Consider the following 22932-nt stretch of genomic DNA (forward strand, 5'->3'; position numbering starts at 1 on the left):
AGAACAGGTCCACTCAACCCACTTACCACTAAGAGGCCACCACAGTAAAGAGAGGTCATGTTACGTGTACAGTGCCAGCAACGATTCCCAACAAAAACAATGGCTAGGTTTCGGAATATGTAGCACCCACATGAATTGTTTTTATGCATTTATGCTTATATGTTATGTTTATGTTATTTTAGATAACTCATTAATTTGCAGTAACACTCAGAAATAAGACTGAAGAGAAGCAAAGGCATAGTTGCAAAGAAAGTACCACCTTATTCACATTTTTAAGAATTTAATTTAGGGCTTAAGATACCTCATTCTCCCATTTTGACTTATTTGGAATCCGTATGACAATGAATGAAAGGACAGGCAGAAGACAGTGCCCAGATGAAGTGCACTGTAAATAACAAAGCTAGAGGTACGATAGATGAAATGAAAGATTTAGCTATGAATGAGTTGTTCCATTTCAGATGTGCTGGGGAAACGTCCACTTGTGATCTCTAGTCAATATAGACAAGTCAGGAAGGATCATCCATACTTCAGGTATACGTAAGTATACAGTCTCTGTGAGGCACCTGATACAAAGCAGTAACACATCCATACATCTACACCTACACAGGAATGGGATGGCTGAACAAACCAATTAAAAGTTGTCTACTTGAGTGAAATCCTTGATACAAGGTCTTGAGAGCTACCCTGAAAATCCAGGAAGCAGCTTAGTGAATTAGGAAAAATGAGCCACCTAGTTCATCTCATCTTCAGACAGCAGTCAGCACCAGCAGAAAACCTGGGTGGACAGAATTGTAACTTTCTAAAGGTTAGTTCAGTTGGAAACAGTAATCATCTCTGGAGAGGGCGTAAATCATTCCGGTGAGATAACAGTGTTCTATATAATCCCTTGGGGGAGAAAACAACCTACTACTGTTCTTGATTTTGACTCAGTCTTTACCAAAGTTCACCTGATGCATCACCATAGGGTATAATTCAACGCAGTAGAAAGAAGCAGCCCAGAGACTGTTCAAAACCGTTTCTACTTCCATCAATTAGACAAGATAATTGAGAACGTTTTCCTACCTGCTTATATTCAGATTCTCTTCCAACCAGTACCTGCAGAATGTAACCAACAGGATCCCCCTTCATGGGTGCGACCATTTCCCAGGCAATTTCACAGACATTTCCTTCCAACTGTGTCACCCGAGGGGCTACGATAAAAATAAATGTACAAGCATTTAATATAAAGACCTCATTCAAATGTTACTTATTTTACATGCACTTTACAGCATAACAACATTTTAAAAAGAGAATCTCAGGACATCATGGGTTTAATAGCACAATATATAATATATTTATGTGGCCAAAAGTCAAATTACTATCACAACTGGATGAAAGAAGTAAAACCGGGGCTGGATTTTTAAGTCACTCAAAAGTCTCACTTAAATCAGGCAAGATTGTCTTGAAATAAGCAGTTTTGTATTCTTGTGGTGTTAAACAGCAACAAACAGTACATACAGAAAATTTGGTGAAATTTGGGGATGATTAATGCAACGGGCTTTTCGAAGCAGAAGCCAACTCAGGAATTACACTGGCATTAATAAAAGCAGCAATTTCATGAAGTTCTGAGCAATCACCTGTACCAGTGGAGATGTTTGTGTATTCTTCCCATGCCCTAAGGCAGCCAGCCACACATCATTGAAAGACAGCACTAGTATCAATCATTTCATTCAGGAAAAATGAGAGAAGGAATGTCAGAAGACATTTAAATATGTCTTAAATGTAAGAATTTAAATAATCTATATTCGAGATTAAGTCCAGCCTGGGAACCAGAAGTACAAGCATAATTTTAAATACTTGGACTTGTGAATAATTCCGAGCCTGAAGTTCAGATGATCAAACCTGGTAGTTTTAACAAGGCTTAGACTTGTGCTTTCACTGGAATTCCAAGAAACTCCACTTATCAGCTGTTAAAACGCTGCCTTGCTGGTGAACAGATCTCTCACCAGCTGAAAGCCAGAAGATGCCGTGCTATGCCCAACAGCAAGCGTGCAGGTGAGCCGAGCAGAGCAGCTGTGTTTATATGTACAGCTAAGCATCTTCCACTGGAAGGCAACTGCGACAGCATTTGGGCTCCACCAACATATTCATCAGGCAGAACAAGAAAGCACATGACCAAAAAATGAAACTGGGAGAAACACTGGTGCTAAACACTTCACCAAGCGGTTAACGTGTGCACGTGCAAGGCCATGAGCTCGTTAAAGGCAATGTAGGCTCACAGCCCATGAAAACAGACAACAGGAGACTCTATCAAGGAAACAAACGCTGCTGCGGCCGCATACATTATATGAATTCTAGATTAATTTGCTACCACCCAAGAGGAACACATGAATCATACGCAGACCCAAATGTCATCAATATTCGCTTGTTTCTCTCTGCACTTCTGCCTGTGTTGAGAGACTGATAATAGACACCTTCATTTCAGTTGACAACAACTTTCTCAATGATTTTCCCTCCTCTTTGTTCCCTCCGCCTGATACATGTAGATTTTTGTCTGACACTTACAAAACTGCCATTATCAATATTCTGTTTTAGGGTTGGCATTACTGAGTAAGTAGGCTTCTTTACAGAACAAACATGTGCTTCTGATACCCAGAGAACAAAGTTTATGGCATACATTCCTCTGTATTGCTCTGAACACAGAAGGGAATCCACATGGTTATGTTGTTGGCTGCCTCAATGGATCCCTTTTCCCTGTAGCATTACCTTCTCACGGCAGCGTTCACTAACACAGTGTTTGCCGTGCCCTTTTCTCTCTTACAGCCAGTGTTTTGTCATGTACCTGTGGTCCCATCCCACACACAACCCAGTATCTGCCCCCTGTCTTAATGGATTGATATTCAGTCCTCCGTGTGAGTCACCTTTAACAAGGACTCAGTACTCACGCAGCTCAAAACAAAACAAAAACCTAAGTGAGAGCTGAACTTACTAAAATGGATTTCTGTCCATCAGAATGAGACTGTGACTACAGTGCATGCCTGCGCTAGCTTTAGCCAGTTAGTGCTGCTAAGAGGAGTGAAGACAACAGTAACGCAGGCTTAGCATGTGCTAGCGAGCCTGGTTAATCTAGCACGAGCTTCCTTTTTTGGGTAGTGTATCTGACATCAGGACAACTGCGCAATATGGTGAATCAGGATAATTCACCAGTAAGTAAGTGTAATTTACACTTGAGCTTCACACCAAACAGATACAGCTATCTTCTTCCAGAAACAGCACTGAAACAAATGCCAAAGCCTGGGAGAAAGCAAGGCGGGAACAAAGGTGGGATTCTCACATAGGCTGATTTTAGTGTCGTGAAGCCAATCTCCTGATGCTCTCCCTGCACTCAAGAGCATTGTTGCTCCTGAGAGTGATTCAGAGTAGGTAACCGAGGGACAGGACAGTACATCCCAGCAGTGTTTTCCCCTCTCTAAATCTTAGGTCATGAATAGTGTCAAAATCACCAAAGCCAGATTCCAAATACAGTGGAACAACTGAAACCACTCTGACAAACTAACAGTTACTGTTTTTCACAGTAAATAGTACAGCTTGAAAAATCAGTTTTAAGAACACAGAAAAAAAAAAAGGTTAGCATGGCATCTGATTTTAGCTTATCTGACAACCAATATAACAAATCTGCTCCCTGCATAATAGTTCTTGGAAGAAGGAGCAGAATTACTTAAGGCAGAATTCACACAAAGGAAAAGATGTATCATAATACAACTTTATTTAATTAGGCCTTTTGTTCTTCTAGTGGAACGCATGCTAAGAGAGATAATGAATCAAATGTTTTATGTATGTGACTTTGTTACTAATTTTCTAAATTAAAGGAAGAATAAACTCTGAAATGCTCTGCTGAACGTTACTCACACAACTTAAACCAGTGTGCAACTTTAACACTTGAGTTGGTATGTACACGTATATAGTGCAGCTGTTATATTCCTGATGGAAGTGTTCCCGTAATTAAGAGCAATCCCCTGGAAAACATTATTGTTAGTAGCAGCATTTTAACTGTGTCTGTATAATAACGCTGGTAGGTATAACGCTAACATTGATTATATGAACTTTTTTGTGATAATTTAGCTTCCCTCCATCATGTAACTTCACTATTCACAGATACACAGAAGCAGCATGCACCAATTTTTGTGTTATTGCATACTTATGTTAACATTTACAAAGTGATTGAATTTATCAATTACTTAAGTAATTACGTTACCTAGGTATATGTAAAAAATATTACATACCTTTGATTGCAGGTGGGACTGACTTAGTTGTGCAGAAGGTAACTATTTCTGAGAAAGGTCCCTCCCCAGCTTCATTGACAGCCTGTATTCTAAACGAGTAACAAGTGGATTCTGTCAGCCTTTGAATCTTGTATGTATGACTTGGTCCCCTATAAATTGGAATAAACCTGAAAACAATGAAAATTAGAATACATAATTACATTGGAGCAGCACTAGCGTTTCAGTCTATTACATCTATCAGCTCAATGCATACATGTGAAAACTGACAGAACATGCTTTGCAAAGCTGTTAAATGCACGTTTAAAAATGGTTTGCTACTAGAACACAATGATTATTGAATCAGGCAAATCAGAACAATTTCATTGCCTCTTTTGCAAATAATAATTCATGTAATCATTTTTGCAAGTTAAGTATCTGGAAATACTTCTGTCAACACATTTCTTTCCTACCATGCAGTAATCAAAATGGATTCAACTTGTGCTCTGATACAATGCACTGAGTGTGATGCTCGTTTAAACATGTTTAAAGCAAGATTAATTCTTTGAAGCTTTTGTTGCTTGATTTGGACCTTATTCACACACTAAGACCCACAGATGAGATCGTGCACTTATCTATGCCATCTTAAGTCAGAGTCACTATGTAAATCAGAGCATAAGGATTGCATTTAATATTTAATACATTGTGGAATATGAATGGAAAGAAAGAGGGAAAGCATGATAACTGAGAGGTGGATATGTAGGATGGAAAAAGGATGTCAATTCTGGAGCTGCGGGGGACACCTGCAATGACAGGTCTGCTTGAGAGCAGGCTGAGAAGAAGAAAGAGACATGACACTAAGGAAGTGACTTCCAAAGTACTTCCATTGACAAGACTAAACCTCAACACATATAATCATGTCCAACAATACAATGCAGAAAAAAAAAAAAACAATCTTAAAGAAAAAAAAAGTACTGGTTGCTAGAGACTCTGACTTCTATTTTCAATTGCTCTGCTCAGATAAATGCTTTTCAGTAATAGTCATAGGTTAGCCAGCAATTTCTAACCGAGATCCTGACCCCGCAGGTGCTGAGCAGAATGGGGATGAGGGTAAATAAAAAGGAAGCCCTCAGCATCTTGCATCAAACCACTTAGCCTCCACTGGGGAACAGTCTTACTTGCGACAGTTCTGAATCTGGAGAACATTCACCACGCAGAATCACACAGTATTTTGATGATTTAGTACTCTTATTCAAGTACCTTAACTATTTCAGCTGATTTGAAATCACCAGGAAGCCAACAAAGTGATTTGCTTGTGACCTCCCTATCTAGGTACTAGCTTTGTCTTGGGTAGTAAGTCCTGATCACTTTGCCTTTGCATGAGATACACTGTACAACCAATTTGAGCATTTCAAAGAAACTGGGTCTGTCATTAGCTCTCGGGGACAGAAATCAATTCATGTTACATTATGATTGAAACCCAAGGAAGTACAAACAAAGATCAAGAATCATCTGTAATAAAAAGAAATGTTCAAGTAATTTAAATTGCTGAAAATGTACTTTGAGGACTAATGCGACTAACTACCCATAGAGAGTCTTAGCAAGCCCCTCGCCTTGATTAGAAATCAAAGACCTATGCCCGTAAGTTTTTAGGAGCAGATTTTAAAGCTGATTTCCAAAGGCAAACTTTTTTCAAACTTATGCTCGTGTAGTTTTAACTACTTTATGCTTGCTATCTCACATTTCTGAAGCTCACATAGGCAGCAATGGCAAGGTTCAAAAGGCTGCAACAGACTTGGTGTGATGGGGTAAGATTTCTAGGGGTTCACGGCCTGATGAACAAACCACTTCTTTAGGCCAGAAGACTGAAAAAAAACAAGGTGACTGTCTCTCTCTTCCACTCCATGTTTTGCACCTCAGGTTGGCTGAGAAGCCACTGCAGTATTTGTAGGAGTGCACAGAGGCTCTTACCCATGGGCTACAGATAGTAAAAAAGAAGCAATGTGGTGTTATAGAATAATGCTCTATGTGCAGCTAGGTAAACGTGCAAGGATAAATATACCTTACCAGCTAATGGTTCTGCACACTCTTACCCCAGTTTGGGCTTATAGTGCACTTCTGAGACATATTTATAGTGTAAATACCAAGCAATGCTAGTTCTCAGGTTACAGTTTTGCCTTTCAAAGACGAGCAAGGTTTCATAACACTGACAAAGTGATCTGGCAAAGCACTTCTGCTCCTCCTATCATTTGGGAATTGGAATAATATTCCCATCCCGTTTCCATCTCTACCCCTTTCTACTTCCATATCTTTATCTGAAGAAATATCTGTAATGAAAGCAAAAAGCATTTCGGAAAAGCTTGCATCCACATTCAATACACAGGACCGTAATGAAAGCACACACAAACTTCTGAGATTCAACCACCTTTGAAGAAAGATGGCTTCCAATTTTGGAAGAAGAAAGGCTGACTAGTAAGTCAATCAACCTTAATTGCTGTTAGGCTTTACTATGACAATGATGCTCTGTAATTATCCTTGAAGAATCCAAACAGTGATGTAAGAAACATAATACGGATGAAACATTTTAGCTTCAATACACCAGTGATTATTTTTATAACAATGTAGTATTTTTCTCATGAGCAAAGCAGGTACTCTGTACCTCAGAGTTATTTCTGTTATGTTTAAAAATAGTATATTTCCCATTTGACGTAAACGGCTATAGAATTGAAGCAATATATCCTCTGATCTTTTTTCAGTCTTCCAAATTTTCTGCAAAAGGACTGCAATGATCTTAAAGTTGAATTACTCAGTATGATTTCTTATCACTACCGCGATGTCTGTAAACATTAAAAATTGGCTAAATACGACAATTTGTTCATATTATTGCAAATTGATTTTTTCTAAATCTAAAGGCAATTTTAAAAGGACATTTAAAAGTGAGCTCTATATACCTTTGCCTTTTTGGAAAGTCTGACATTGTTCACTACTCTTCATCCAAGCCCTGTTCCACACCTTCTCTTAAGAATAAGCTAGCTTTGAGCTTATCTTCATGTCTTATATACTGACAGGGCTGAAAGGTGAACTGGATTCGAGAACTGAGAGAAGTTAAAGATCTCTGTAAATAGCATAGTCTTGTACTAGATTAGTTCCCTAGCAGGTCCAATGTTATGTTAAATCAGTTGTATACGTAAAAATGTAAGGATAGTATGGGTACACAAGTGATTTAAACAAGCCAAAAGTGTTCTTGTTCCTATATAGGAACACACTTACAGAAGTACGTTTATACTTTCTCGCTTATTTCTTTAACACTCTCCCCTTTTAAGAGGGACAAAACCAAAACACAAAACATGCTCGAGTGCATCCCAGCCGTGTTCATTCTCTAATCCCTACCTGCTTGGACCATTCATGTAAACCCCCAGAGTATGCTAATAAGCACCAAGAGATGTTCGATTCTAAAAGGTTTGCCCAGCCAAAGTTGAAAGATATTAGGCTGCATTCCGTATCTGATATTTTGTCTTTGAGAAAAGACTACCTCTGCAGGCTAACTGTATCCTCAATACAGTAATTTTATTTATTTTAAATTTGCATCATCCAGAAGCTAACCTGTAGTATCAGGATTTAACGTGATGCAGTATTGCCTCTCCTCTCCTCTCCACGTAAGTAACAGCACAAACTGAGAAGAAAGCAACTTTCTCGAGGGAAAAAGACTCTCCCCAGAGAATTCTTCCCCCTCATCTCACTTGAGTGATCTGAATTCTCTCTTCCCCAGACATTCTCATGTCAGTCACGGATTATTCATTTACTTACACAGAGAGGAAAAGACAGAACACAATGTCCTAGAATGATTGTTTGGGAGACACCACTGCTGCTAGTTTTTCATCAATACCTTTTTATTCACCGCGAAGATCTTCTTGGAAATGTTTTACGTTTGAGCTATTTTGTTTCCTCCACTTCAGTCACTTCCAGTCAAGCAGAGGATTATGAATATACTTGCTCTACCTTCATTCATTATTGCTCAGCACATTTTAATCAGCAGGTTCCCTTTCAAAGTCTCTGGTTTTGTTTATATTTTAGTAACACAATTGTCTTTGCAACAATTTCATTTGAAAGAAAATCTAATGTACAGTACTAAATAAGACAGCAATCTTGAGCCAAGTACAAGGGCTGTAATAGCCACCTGAATGGTTCTCTTACTGCCTCCCAGAAAAACGTGGTCATCTGCCACAGTTTTGGCTGGATCGTGGTCATTAATACACCACAGGGCTGACCTGGTGACCCGAGGCTTCTGTTCAGCATACATGGGCAACTGCACAATTAGAAAGCAAAGTACATGAATTTCACAAACCAACAGCTCTTTTAATGTTATTATTCCAATGTCCCAGTTATCTGCACAATTATAGCCCCCACCTACTTTTTTTTAGACTGTTCCTCTTATTTTCTCTAAAGAACATTATCAAACACTCACTGCTTTAAGCGATTTTCTTTCCCCACCAGCGGTTCCCTACACTACGCAGACGCACCCAGCAAAGCAAAGCTTCAAAACAAAAACATCTAATTCACCCCCTGAGACAGGGAACATTCAGTTCTGCGAAGTGCTCGAGCAGAACAAGGCCGGGCAGCCCCGCTGTGGGGCTCAGCCCCTCTGCAGCGCCCGCACCTGCCCCTCGTTCGCAGGGGCAGATCTTATCTCCAGTACGGCCCTACCTCCGATGCAAGGCAAAGGTTCCCCTTATCATGCTCTGCCTGGGGAAATCTGCCTGCAGCCCAGTCACCCCAGGGCTGATCGGAAAGCTTTGCACCTCTCAGCTTCACGGTGAAGTTTCTCCCGTTGGTGCCAGCGAGTGTCACACACCTCTGCTACACCTAGGTGTCACGGGAATGGGGTTGGCTTACTACAAGGGAAATGGTGAGAACCATCTCGGTGGAGGCCAAAACAGAGGTACCATCAGATTTTTTCAAGCTAGACGGTAGAGGAGCCCTAGAGTCAGGAACTAAGTAGAAAGCACGATGAATTAATACCTCTCACAACATGACAAACCTGCCCTTCCCCAGCCATAAGCATCTTAAGTCTAGAGTGGGCCCCTATTCAGACGCAACACACAATTTTTCCATTCCTGCTTCATCTCAAGGCCTTCAGCTCAAAGAGAGAAGCTCGCCATCTGCAGCATCCCCATCCCTCGGTGCTCCTGTGACCTGTACCAGGCTGACCCAGGCTTGCCGTGCTGCTGGCTGCACGCCAGCTTTGGGGCCCCTTCCCAAGCCTCTCCTTGGCATCTCCACTTGTAGGTAGGTGCTGAGGGAAGGGAAACTCCTGGGAATAGGTTCCCAAAGAGTTTTCTGTTCAGTAACCTCCTCCGGCCCTGACTTCCTGCCCTAATTTGAGGCATAGACCAAACAGATGGGACACTTTGGCCCCTCTGAGCCAGAGATCCGTTTTCTAGAAGATACCTTTTAGAAAGCATATGCTGTATGCTTGCTCACAGCATGTTTAGAAACCAACCTCCTCCCTACACCAGCAACAGAATTTCTGCTTACAGGCGTAACAACATGACCCACTGAAGGAGACCATGTTTTTTTCCTTGTACTTAGAAATTCAAAACTAAGTGGAGAGAGGAAAGAGGCAGGAAAAGAAGTACTAACAGTTAAATGAAAAGAGTTTGTTTTCTTTGCTTAATTATCTAGCACATCCACAGGCGAGACAAGGAGCACTTGCAGCCAAAATTGATTTTTAGCTTGCTTCTACTAGATCATCCTTTCATCTGCTGCTGAATTTGAGCATGCAATCCTTATTTACCACAGATAGTCACACGTCACGTTTCTGGACTTACTGAAAATGGAGATGCCTCAACATACAGAAGCTCCCAGCTAGCAATAAAAATTAATTTCTGAAGGATCAATTACCATCTTCCCCTTGACATTCATACTGCTGAGCGCAGCTTCGATTTGTAGCTTGTGACCACAGAAGACTGAATCAAAGCAACAGCCACCTTCCCACCCACCCCGCTTTGCCATATCATGGCTTTAGGATTGTATTTGTCCTGACAGATTGCCAGAGAGAAGAAAGCTGCTGATGCTTCGGGTTGCTTCCCTTTTGTCCCCTTTCAGACTGCAACCTTGTGCAATCATTTAGACTTCTGGGAAGTTGGCAAAGAAAAACTGCACATAGACTACATAAATTCTGCTGTTTACCCGGGTGGTAGATGAGGCATATCGCAAAGAAAGACAACCACACACTGAAAATCAACTTCAAGAATGAGAGAGACTGAGAATAAATTTTTGATTCTGAGTGATTCCCGGGGAAAATACACAGTAAACACATAGAAAACACATAGTAAAATCTCAACAGCTTCTGAGCACTTCCAGGAGGAGTGGAAGATAGATCGGCAAAGTGCCCAATGTAGTTCTTGCATGCAACCACATCAGAGGTCAATGAACAGACAGAACGGAGAATACTGAGCACAACTTAGTGTGAATTAATAGCATCTGAATGAAAGATTTGGGAAGAATTACAAAGAGCATCCAATGCCCTGGCAAAGAAGAACTAGATTACTAAGCAGCTACCAATACCATGGTTTGCAGTGGCAATGTGTTAAAAATTAACAGCAGATACAAATAAGAACAGCCTTAATAAAGCTAAAATCAAAACAGAAGAGAACGCAGTTCAGCAGCAGCAGATTAATGCTCTTATCAGCAGCGCTCCTGGTCAAGGAGCATGAGGGGTGATGCCTTATGAAATAAACTGAACAGCCTTCCAAAATGACTCTGTAAAAGGGTCGGGGTGAGGCAGTGCTCCTCTAACTGAGATTATCGATCTACTGCCTGCTTAGGTGGAATAAAGAGCTGCAATAGATCTCTGCCGACCAATTCACGTTTCAGATTGCTATTACATTATTACTGCTTTGCAAATCTTACCGCTTCGTTTTTGTCAGGACATTCAGGTAGGTAAGGTGCAGCTTCATAATAAAATACACTGTGAAAAACACCTGGCCTGCTGAAGTTAATTGGTAAGCTCCAAATAATTTAACAACGCAGGATTTGACCTCCATATAAATTAAGGCATTGAGTCATTAGTCTTTTGTTGAAGTCAAAGTCGCTGGCAACCTTAAGGCAAGACCCTGCAGCTGTACATAAATGATGAACGACCACCCCAGAAAGAAATTGGTATGCTCAGGAAGAGTTCACCCTGTATTCAAGTTAAGGTAAAACTACGCAAGAAGAAGGAAATCAATTCAAGGGATTATATCATTTGTTTGCAATTTTTATTCCTGTATTCCTTGCAGCTAGAATTTTCCAGGAGTACATCTCTGTGTGCCTGTGGCCTTTGGGTTATTCATATTTGAATACTCCTACCAAGAAAGACAGTTACCAGAAAACCAGCGTGTGCCAATTAAAATTTATAGTCATTAGGCAGGTCCTATTTTTGGATCTAATTTTCTTTTTTTTCCTTCCTTTTTTTTTTTTTCCAAGAATTGCATCTCCTTAAATGAAAAATACCTGCAGTTTAACAAAGTATTTTAAAATAGTTTAATATATACATAAACAATCTTTCATATGCTATGAAAGGGAAATGCTACTACTACTGTTTACCCAGTGATATAGGGTCATAACTCATTTATTCAGCAAATAAACAGAACAAAAGCACTTACAGTTTAGAATGTCAGCAAACACAACCTTACAATCCACTTACAAAAGCAGACTAAGAATGGTCAACAATCCTTCGCTGATATTTTTAAAGAATATCTAAGATGCTTCTCATTCCACTATCCCAATGATTCCCTTAAAATATAATTATACATATTTTTATTTGTCTGTACACGCACAAAAATCACAGAATTCACCTAAACCACAATATATATTTACCTAAAAGAAACACAAGTAACTGATGAATGACCCACAAATAATGTACTTGCTATTTCTCTCTCTCAGACTAGACATTGTAAGCATTTTAAGACACTAAGGGGTATAATTAGTTGTAGAAACAACTAAAGACTAATTACGAGTACAGGAAAAAAAATATCAGAAGAATTACTATAATTAGATTCATTTGTTTCACCTGGAAAAGAAAAATCCACAGTATTCTGGAAAACAGTGCAACTTGATTAACATGATTTTCTTGACATTACTGAAGTTAGGAAATGAAGGCACAACTGAAAGTTTATTTTAAAAAGAAAGAAATTTTATCGTCCTCTTTACATAAAGGTCAACCTCCTTCAACTAACGTTCCCATGTATTGTGCTTTCTAGAAACAGATTTTTCTTCATTTCCACTAATGCTGCACATAATTGAAAGGACAAGAGATGCTAATTTGATCTCCCTAAATGTCACACACCAAAGAGCAAATGAGAGAGAAAGCAGGTACATTTCTGATGTGCACACCTTTCCAAGCCCCTATATTAATCAGCGTCAGGAGATTTCCAAGTATTTTGTTCCACGGGTCTTGCAATCAATGAAGCATTTAGTCTGCAACAACCAGCCCATTATACCTCATTACAGCACGGAAAAGTTAAAAACAATTCTTAATGACCAAGACACACTCAAGAGCACTGGCTGACTATCACTGCACAAAGCCCAAACCCAATCTTTACGAAAAGCCTAATAGAACCATCAGGGTCAGATTTGACTTACCATTGATTTTTGTTTTTAAGAAGAATTTGCTCACATTTGCATTTCTGTTTGTGAAAACGCTTCAATGTCTCTTCAAAATTAACTCATATTTCAAACCTCATCAGCAAGGAAAGCTACAATACACAAACTGTGTGCTCAGATTCACCAAAGAAGGGGAAATTGTAATATTGACTTGAGGGATTTCAATATAAAGCAGATAAAAGTAATTTCTGATGTCTTAGAGAAGATAGTAACAACAACTTCGGAAAGAAGAAGGATAATACAAAGGCCAACCCTCTGGCTCAATGATTTTGAGTAATCCATGTCTTGCCCAGAGTCAGGTGCTGTCTGTTCTCTGAGCAGATGGGACACTGTGGCACCTTCCAACAACCCTTTCAAGCCATAGAAGATTCCAAATCATCCTCTTTATTCTAGATCATTTATTCTTTTTTTCTTTCTTTTTTAAACTAAAGACTAGCATTATACTATTCCATTAGGCATCCATAGTTTACCTGGATTAGCCTGTTACAGCACTGCACAATTAGAAATGCCAGTGATGCTCGAAGGACTGTATCCCAGTGTTTTTCACAGGCATACACATGACTGAGTAACGGGGTTTATTTGTAGGGGAATGATCTGAGAGGACTCCTGCCTCTGTAACTAACTAATGTTTTTACCAATTCAGGTGTGGGCTGTCATTTTCTGTTCTTTAGGACTGATAGCTCTCCTGAATGTACAAAACTTTGCTGCTGTGTCCTTTCAGGAACAGAAGCATGCAAATGGGGAGGAAAAAGGGACAGTCAGATAGGGAACAAATAAATAGACCATATTGCCAAGACCTGTCAGCCCCAGATGTTCTCAAACACAGCACCTCTCAGAGAGAACAGCACACAGATCCCACTCGCATGCTGTGCCCACACTGGCACGCACTGCATCAGCCTGAGGGCTCGGGGCTATGGCTCATTTCAGATACTAATCAAAGAGATTGCTACAAACCCAGCCACGAAGGACAACCACTGCATGCAAGGGCTCCATTCAAGTCATCAGCGTAGATGAGTAGTTTCTCTGCATTTCTGGGAGCTCATGTGGATTATAACTCAAATGTAAAGCATGGAAGACATAGCAGAGTAGCAAGTGCAAGGAGCAGCAGTTCCTCCTAATTAACAGCTCTTCAGAGACCATTTGCAGTAGAAAGCTTGTGCAAAACCAAATGGTGATGCTAGAAAAAGCTTTGGTTCTTTGCTGCCAGGTAACAATGCATTTTATTCTTACAAGGAAACTTCTTTCTCCAACGTAAAAACAGGTTCAAAACAATTTGCAGTTCTTCACCCTCCTACCTGCAGTGCTACATGAAAGCAAACAAAAGAAGCCTGCTGGATGTTTCTTTACAGCTGGCTTGATCACATGCTGCTGCAGGTGATGGGCTCCTGCCAAGCATCACTGCACTCTTCAGAAACTGTTTTATCAGCCAGACTTTCAAATGGGCATTTATATTCATTGGACACCTCTCAGTATTAATACAGGGGAGCATGTACCCTCTCTACATTAGTGCAGTTGAAACACTGGGAGGTATTTAGGCGTTATTCATGGTGGTTTTATTGCTTACAATTAGAGCTTTTGGGCCAGACTTTCTGCTGGCATAAACTCAGCACAGCTCTACTTAAATTGAAAGAATCATGCTAATTTACACAAAATTATTATTCGTACTGAAGGTCCCTATGGATTATCTACTTGACACATCAGTTACTTTACCTAATTATACCAGTTGAGAGTGTTTCTTGGTAAATTAGGGACCATCTATGATATTTATTCATTGAAGAGATCAGACTGTTAGGCAACATTCACATATTGCATAACTTAGTTATGCAATTTGCTTTGTTAGAATACAGGCACAGAATCCCTATTCAAACAACAGACTGTATACATCTGTAGAAGGAAAGAATCAGGAAAACAGTTTTCTTACTGTGATTCACAAGTGCTTATGATGAGCCAGAATTCATTTCCATTAACACAACAAGAAGAATCATATCTCTTACCTCTTATTTCTGTCTTCAATCTGCAAGATATAGACCATGTCATCCACAGCATGAAGCTTGGAACTGCTGTCTCCCCATTTCAGCTTCAGGCTCTGAGGACCTGCTGCAGCACACTCTAACCGAGGAGGTAAGGGTGGTAATGGCCGAGTTTTTGCTTTAATAAAGTGGCTAAATGGTCCAGCTCCAATTTCATTGACAGCTTGGATCCTGATCCTAAAATGAACAAGATAAAGGCGAATATTAAATAAAGTGCTTTCACAAGTGTAGGTAAGTCTCAAGAAACAAGACAGCCTTCTGGCCCACCCTGGTCCATCACCAATACAGTGCCCTCTCCCAGCTATTACTCCTTTGCTTTGGCAAGGTGAAAGCCTCTGTAAAGCCATCAAGTATTATCAACCTGTTTGTATTAAGAGCAGCAGTGAAGATATTGAGAAATGCTGTAAAGCAGAGGCAGAAAGATTTGGCTAAGCAATCTCAGAAGCTGATGGCAGTCCTTTTAACCACATGTGAGCCTAGCTAATACATTTTATTACCCTGTCAGTCTGAAGCCATGGTGAAGTAATATCTTAGACTGCAAGCACTCACGTTTCCTCAATGGTACCACTGGCACAGTGAATTACTGCTAACAGTGAGTAAGAATCTAGCCAAGGGGATTGCAAAGTACGCGCTCTGAGAGTTCTTAAAACACGAATCTTCCTTGTAGTCATGCAAGATGACATGGGGAACTGCTGATTAAATATCCTTACTGCAAAGGACAGAGGCACAGATAGAGCTGAGACCTGGAAAACATTAACTGTGTAACTATGAATACATACAATGCAGAAGTGCTTTGTGTTTTTCTAACAAAGTTCATGAACTAATCCATGTTCTTCGAAATAATGATTTCAGCGAAAGCATGGGTGTAACTGCCGTGAAACCTTTAAACACCTCTGAAGAGCAAAGAACAGTGTTATTTCAGCGTGCGCAGCGTTTCCTGAAGCACACTATTGAAGCACGTGAAATTCTACTGGGAAGAGCTAACCCTGGAAGGTTAAGTCCACAACCCCTCTACACGGTGGTGGTCTTGTGTTAGATATCTGAATAGCTTGCAAAATATGGGGAAACAGCTCTCAGAATCTTACACAAACTGTAGAAACTTTATCTAGCGACCAACATTTTATATTCATTAAGAATTGGACTCAAGTTACTCTGACAAGATGCACAAAAGCTCTTGAACAATGTGAGCAAATTAAGGACATTTAGAGAAGAAAAAAATAGACCACCAACCTAGTCACACAAGTTTTAATTTGGAAATATTCTTAAGATTGAGCTAGTCTTCTAAGTTCATTCTTTCTTAACATAATGGCTCCTGGCTTGTATTGTTTTGTCACTCTCTCTTGCCTGTCTGTACCTCAGCTTAATAATTTGCACAATGAGAATCTGTTATAGGAACGAGTGAAGAGCGGTAGTCTTTTGCTATGGTAACATCAACAGCAACATCAAAACAAATGTGAAATATGCATTTGGAAAGAGCTTTGAGGACCTTAGATATGAGATTCCATGTAAATAGAAATATTGATACAGATGAGCCTGAAAGGTTTCAAAAGGTTGTTAAATCGAAGAAAGAATAAGAAAAAACTGACTGAGCCAGACTAATTATTTTTTAGACAGTACAGTCGAGTTTAGATCACTGGATAGATGCCATTTACTTTGGAAATTCTGTGCACAGCAGCCCTGAATTTTCTCATGGGAAAAGACTCTCTGCAAGAAGTGTTGCTTCTTCTCAAAACTATCAGCCACCAAGAACCAGAAACTCCCTGGGGAAGGTGGTAGGGGAAGAAAGGAGAAGAGCAGAATCTTGTATACCATCACAACTCTGTTTCAGAGAAAGAAGATAAATACAAGTATCTATTGTTGGCACACATACTTCAATGAAAATAAATACCTAAGTGATTAAAATTCATATATATAACATATGAAAAACTGTTTTGAAGAATAAGTTTCTAGGTGTACCGTTTGGAAAAGGTTCTGTAGCATTAAAGGGAAAAAGACCACCCATCTTTTCTGCAATTTTAAACCCAAAAAGGATTAAATGATTAATAAACATATTGCAAAAGAATAGAGCCTTATCTACTAATTAGACAGCTGAAATAATTTTACACTAAGAATGTACAGTGTTTACACACTCCCGTGTAAATGTGTGGTTAAACCTTTGCTTATTGAGCTAGCCGGGGCAAACCATCACTTGATTGCCTTAGTAGGGGAAGTGTAGAGCTGCATTTTCCTTCTCATCCCCTTTTAGCTTCAGGAAACGCGTCCTGACCAACTTATGACACTGCACAGTACCCATTTCATCCTCCTCCAAACCAGCGGATGGCAGGAAGAGAGGTCTAGTGGGAGCCTCCTCTTGAACTGCATGCAGGCAGTTGAAGGAAAAAGAACAAAAGGCTTCTATGCTATCTTAAGAAGCGTAGTAAATATAGACATTGATCTTATTTCATATTATGTTATTGGCTTGCTTCAGATTGAAAAATCATTACATTAATATTTAATAGTCTTTCCAGTAAAAAAATGTGAAAATTGCCTGCATTTTCAGTGGATTCTGGCAAGTCATCTGTTAGCATATGCACATAAACATCAACAGCACAAAACACTATTATTTTTTTGTAGACTGATTACAGCAACATGCTCCAGAGCACACAGCTTTTTTATTTTGTATTATCCAGAGTCTAAACCTCCACCTCACCTGTCCTCAAGCGTCATAACCAACTCATTTCCAAATGGCAGTTATCACACCTGAAACCACGTAGCAATTGCAGTGAATCTCTCAAACACCACATCACGTTTCTTACCCACGGGCTGACCTGTACTTTTATGATGTGCACACAAACACATATCTACATTTACTTGTCCTCCCTGTGCCAGGTATTTGCACAAGGTAAAAATTTGGCTCTTCCTCTTCTCTCATTTGTGGTTGTTTTCATCAGCTGTGCGGTGTTTCTGATGCACACACATTTGCACCAACCCACCCACCCCTTCTGACCTAGGAGTACAGTAAGACTGATGAAAATTCTTAAGCCTTAAAATAGAGGAATATTTCCTGATGAATGATGATATGGGGAAAGCAATAACTCATATATTTGCCTCTACCATGGCTGGATGTGGCCAGCCTGTTTTTGCAGATTATGCCAGCATACAATTCTTTGTAAATTCCCACTATTGTTCCTAGATCCTGAGCTTTGTCAGACACACAAAAAAACAGGTTTTGATTTTCTGTGCACATGGCGATCTAGTCCAGGCTCTCATCTAGTCCAGACACAGCTCTCACCTCCCTCTGAAGCACAGCAGCATTTCTTCAGTGGATATTAGGCTTCAAAAACATCCAAAGGGATGGGCAGAAGGAAGAAGGGGAGAAAAGGGGATCACCTGGAGAAGGAGGGTGAGCACTTGGTAGGTGACATCTTCTACCACAGCATCTTTGCTCCATCTCAGGTGGTTTCTCATGGCCCTGCCCCAACCTGGGTCACTGTGAGCTCCTCCTGCTGGGTGACACAACCCTTGTGGGCTTGGTAACTTCCACAGTTAAGTGGAAACCAATTACTGCTTCTATAAATGATACTGGGACAATCAATTTCTGATTAACATCCTTATTTTTACGCGAAATTAGTATATAAACATGTAGAATTTCTGAGAATCACTTTCTCAATTTCCTTCGGCTTTTTCAGCAAAGATTTCTGTCTTTAACTTAAGTTAAAGTGCCCAAAATAGTGTCTTGGAAAGGCTGTTTTAAAATCTGACACTCACAATTTGAAAACAATTTTTTTGAAAATGTAAAGAGCATACTGAGGGATAGTACCTAACTCTGCAGGCCCCAGCCCCAAAATATTTATATTGATTCTCACATTTTCCCACTGCATCTTTTAAACAGTTAAAAAAAAATCAAACTAAGTAAATTTAGAAACCATTAAAAGACCTTTAACAGATTGTCATATCTTATAAGATTCTTGACCCAGGAAAATAAACACACTAAACAGGATGCTATTTTCAGTTTGGTCACAAAATCCTTTGTGTAGTATTCCAGCAAGCTGAAAAATCATTTCTGAATTAATCTTACAGAGTCTGACATGTGAAGAGTTTGATTCACCAGTTCCCATAAGCAGAATGCCACCAGTTGCAATACATGTGTGTGAAAACATGCAGGAGTTAAAATGCCCCAGACTTCAAAAGGGACGAGATGCAGCTTGGTGTACCCGCACCATCAGCCTGAATGTAAAAAATAGCAATCTTCCACAGCCTCCAGAACAAGCCAGCCCCACAGATCCCCTCTCAGACTGCTCTCTTCTGGAGATGAAGCAAGACTTAGTTTTCTACTCTGAACATAGATTTTGTTTTTTAACCCACTAAGAAATTGCTAACGTGAGCATTCACGTGCATTCTTCTCTTTTCATCCTGGAAGATCTTTCCCTTGATACCATTCAGAAATTAAAAATGGCTGGAATATGTATTCCTAAACCAAATTAGAAGTAAACCAAATTAGAAGTAAGTGATGCTATTAAAATTGAATGAGGCTACTACGTCTCTGTAAACTATGTAACTTCATAGGAACTATGTAACTTCATAGTAAAATAAGCATTCTTAACAAAATCTGAAGTTGTTTCACAGTGAAGTGTCTCAGCAGAGCAGCACAATTAACCATGGAAAGCGTAGAGCAAAGCTTGGGAACAGAACGTAACAGAAAATTGATATTTCTATTACTGTCAAATACTTGTTTATTGTGGAATATTTATTTACTCACTTCTAGTTAGATCAGTTCACAGAAAACCAGTCCCAGTATTATTACACTATAATCAGAGCTGCCAGAGCTTTGTGACTATGTCAATAAAACAGAAAGACTGCAGAACTCGCAGACATATTTCTGCAGCTGGCCTGCTCACCACCCGTGATGTTTACAGAGTGCTTTTGTGAGGCATCTGCTTTTTGCAAAAGCAGGGCTGGTGCCTGACATTGGAGAAATTGTCTTGAAATCAGCCCTGTCCTGGCCGTTAGCTGCACAGCAGAGGCACGCCCTGGTTCCTCATGCCTTGAATATTTTTTGAGATGCACCTTCCTGGGGCACGTTGGATGGATTTGCTACCAAGACAGAGAAACCACCAAACTTGTCAGCTGTGAGCCACCTATGCAAGGAGCCCTGAGCTTGCTCTGCCACACATTTGAGTTGTTTGCAGGCCTCCATCCCCACTCCGAAGCTGGATGCAGCAGAGCAATGCCAGGCCAAAGCTAACAAGCCCAACGGGGCAGACACACGTAGACATACTGCTAGAATCACACTGCTATTCTAAACAACGCTCCTTTCCAATTTTGGCTTTGGTGGATCCAAAATAACCAAGATTTGCTTTCAAGTTCAGGGTTCCCACAAACACAAACACTGACAGAGGAATTCCAACGCAACTAAAGCATCTAAGCCCTTTGCTAACTTGCTTCAAATTCTGCTGAAGCTTTGGCAAGACATTTCTTAGTCTTAAAACCAGTAGCGTTTGGCTTGTTTAGTCTAGGAAAAACAAAGCCTGGAAGAAAACACATTCACTGCTTTTAAACGCAGCAGGGAATAAACACTGGAGAGAGAGAAGAGCTGGTTAAGTTAAACAAAGTTGGCAGGAAAAGAAAAACTGTTGGTGAACAAATTTAGAGAATGAGATCAGTGATGTTCTGAAATACCCTAATTAAATCAGGGAGGGCAAGAAGAAGAACCATCCGATCACCTTTTAGAAAACAGCCTAAAACATGCTGAAAGGAAATATATGGTGTCCAGTCTCCAAGAGCAACTGACTGCCTCCCTACCAAAAACTCTTTCCAGGTCTGCCTTTCAAAAATGTTCCACCTTTGCTTTCCTAATAATGCACAACAGTTTCTCATGTTCTTGCCATCATGTTTCACTCCATTTTTTTTAATAGTAATTCTGCTTTGGAGCAGCTCACAGTAAGCCGCGCATGATAGTTGACCAAAACTAACAACTTTCTTCTTCTGATGTGGTCCTTGGGGCCTACAACAGCACAGAAGACTGAAGAGGACATGTTTAAAGGGATGGTGTTCTCAGGGATACTTTTCTGAGGGCACAGATGTTCCCTGATAAAGACAGGTACATATCGGCTTAAGGAAGAAATACCAGTGAAAGAGTTAATGATCAATAGCAAAAATACTCTGACGTATGTTTTTATTAGCAAAACCCCTTCAAACTATACATGGTGCTGCATAAGGTGCAACTCAACTTTCCTAATTTGTCTTCCCTGGCAGACACGAGATTTGGGAGTTGGGAAGTTCTTCGTCTTGTTTTATTGAAGAAAAGAGAGCTTTCATATATTATTACTTACATATATTATTAGTCATCTACTGGTTTGTGCTCTTCACACATTTTTTTTTTTTTTTGGCAGAAACTTAGTCTTACAACAATATTTAGAACAGTTGCAGAGTTAATGCTCATGCTTAGCTTTAGCCTTTTCATTTGGATCAGAGACAACCAGACTCCCTGACTACAAATATGTTTTTTTAAAAACAAATTCAAGAAATGAGAATGCAAAGAAAAAAAAAAAAGAAATCCAGTATGATCTCAGCACAACACTTCTGCGTTGAGCTTCAGGGACAAAACTGGAGCCTGATTAGAAAGCAGAGCAATGTCCTGCCCATCATTTCAACCAGGAACCAGCTAAAGAAAAGAGACTGAAGAATGAAGACTTCTGTGAAGAATTTAGATACTCCACTCTCGCTGCCTTGACCATGTTGCTCAAAGGTCTCATTTTGCTTTAGCTGCTTTGACTCTTGACTGACCACAAGAAGAGACACCAGGTAGTACAGGACTGCCCAAAGATGATGCAGCTCCACAGCTGGGTAGCCAGTCAATAAACAAACCGTACAACTTCTTACCAGTTGAATTACACTTTTGCTTATTCCTCAATATGTTGAGCCTGCCTTAAAGTAAGATCACATAAGCACCAGTGGAGGGAGTGAGAGAAGTGGGAGAACACGCAGGTGGAGGCAGGTTGGAAACATCAACAGCAATCTGAATTGGCTCAGACTGCTGTGCAGGTTTACCCAGGTGCTGTGTTTGCACAAACACTTTAAACTTGCTTAGGCCAACATATAGGCTATAAGAGACGTTTCTATCCCTCTCTTACACCTTCCCTTCTCTCTACCTGTTCACAAGGTAAAAAAAAAAAAAAAAAAAAAAAAAAAACACAACATGGACATTTTACACCAAGATCAGTTTTCCCAGTCAGGACCGATACACTAATACCTCGCTGGCACAAAATGGGGGACAACACAAAGAGGGAACAAGAGGCTTCTTGCTGGCAATGAACACAGTTGAAAACAAGAAAAAACTTATACTTCCCTACTGTCTTTGCCAGAAAGAGTCACAGAGTTACAAGCCACTGAACAACTGCAGACAGCAATAATGCAGTTGCACTTCCTGGATTTATAAGTGATCTGGAACTGAGGGGCTTTCAGTCAACAAATTCCTATTTCTCCTTACTTTTTTCAGATTGTCAGAGAAATATATTTTAAAAATAAATCTACATTTTTGTTTTTTACTACATGGTTTTAAAACCTAAATATTGTAGGCAACAATCAGGACACAGTGTACTAGGCACTGCAAGCAATGAAAGTATGCTGCTTACTTTAAATAACTTCTAGTACACATATTTGAGTATTTGCTACAAGAAGTTCACTTTTTTTTAGGGTTCAAGTTAAAATTTGAGAACTGAAATTTTTATTTAAACTCTACCAGATCTGTAGGATTTTGACCCTGAATACAAAGAAAAAAATGCTATAGGAGTTCTGTGCCATATCTAATTTTACAGCTGTGCAATCAGATTTCAGATTTTATTAGAATAGTACTTAAAATAGAATTTCCCTTGTCACATCTTCTGTTATATTGCTGTTTATTGCCTGCATGGTACCCTCTTATTTTTTCTTTTAATTTTAGTTAGCATTAAGGAAAAAACACGTAAGCCTGAACATTAAACTACTAATAAAATTTTTGCATTGTCACATAGAAATTTAGAATCTGAACCATTATCAGG

The 22932-nt window shown here is 39.7% G+C and overlaps 1 protein-coding gene across 3 annotated transcripts in view; it reads right to left on the reverse strand.

Annotated features, from left to right (window-relative positions):
* The window catches only part of FNDC3B (fibronectin type III domain containing 3B), a 185338-nt gene that overhangs the window by 10407 nt on the left and 151999 nt on the right, over positions 1-22932 (reverse strand). For all 3 annotated transcript variants that reach the window (XM_035557360.2, XM_035557361.2, XM_035557362.2), the window contains 3 exons: positions 14879-15091; positions 4263-4429; positions 1063-1190 (listed from right to left, as the gene is read on the reverse strand). In XM_035557360.2, coding sequence (XP_035413253.1) covers positions 1063-1190; positions 4263-4429; positions 14879-15091 — 508 coding nt within the window. The remainder of the gene's footprint in view (positions 1-1062; positions 1191-4262; positions 4430-14878; positions 15092-22932) is intronic.

Source organism: Cygnus atratus, chromosome 9 (assembly GCF_013377495.2).
Source record: "Cygnus atratus isolate AKBS03 ecotype Queensland, Australia chromosome 9, CAtr_DNAZoo_HiC_assembly, whole genome shotgun sequence".
NCBI classification, from domain to species: Eukaryota; Metazoa; Chordata; class Aves; order Anseriformes; family Anatidae; genus Cygnus; species Cygnus atratus.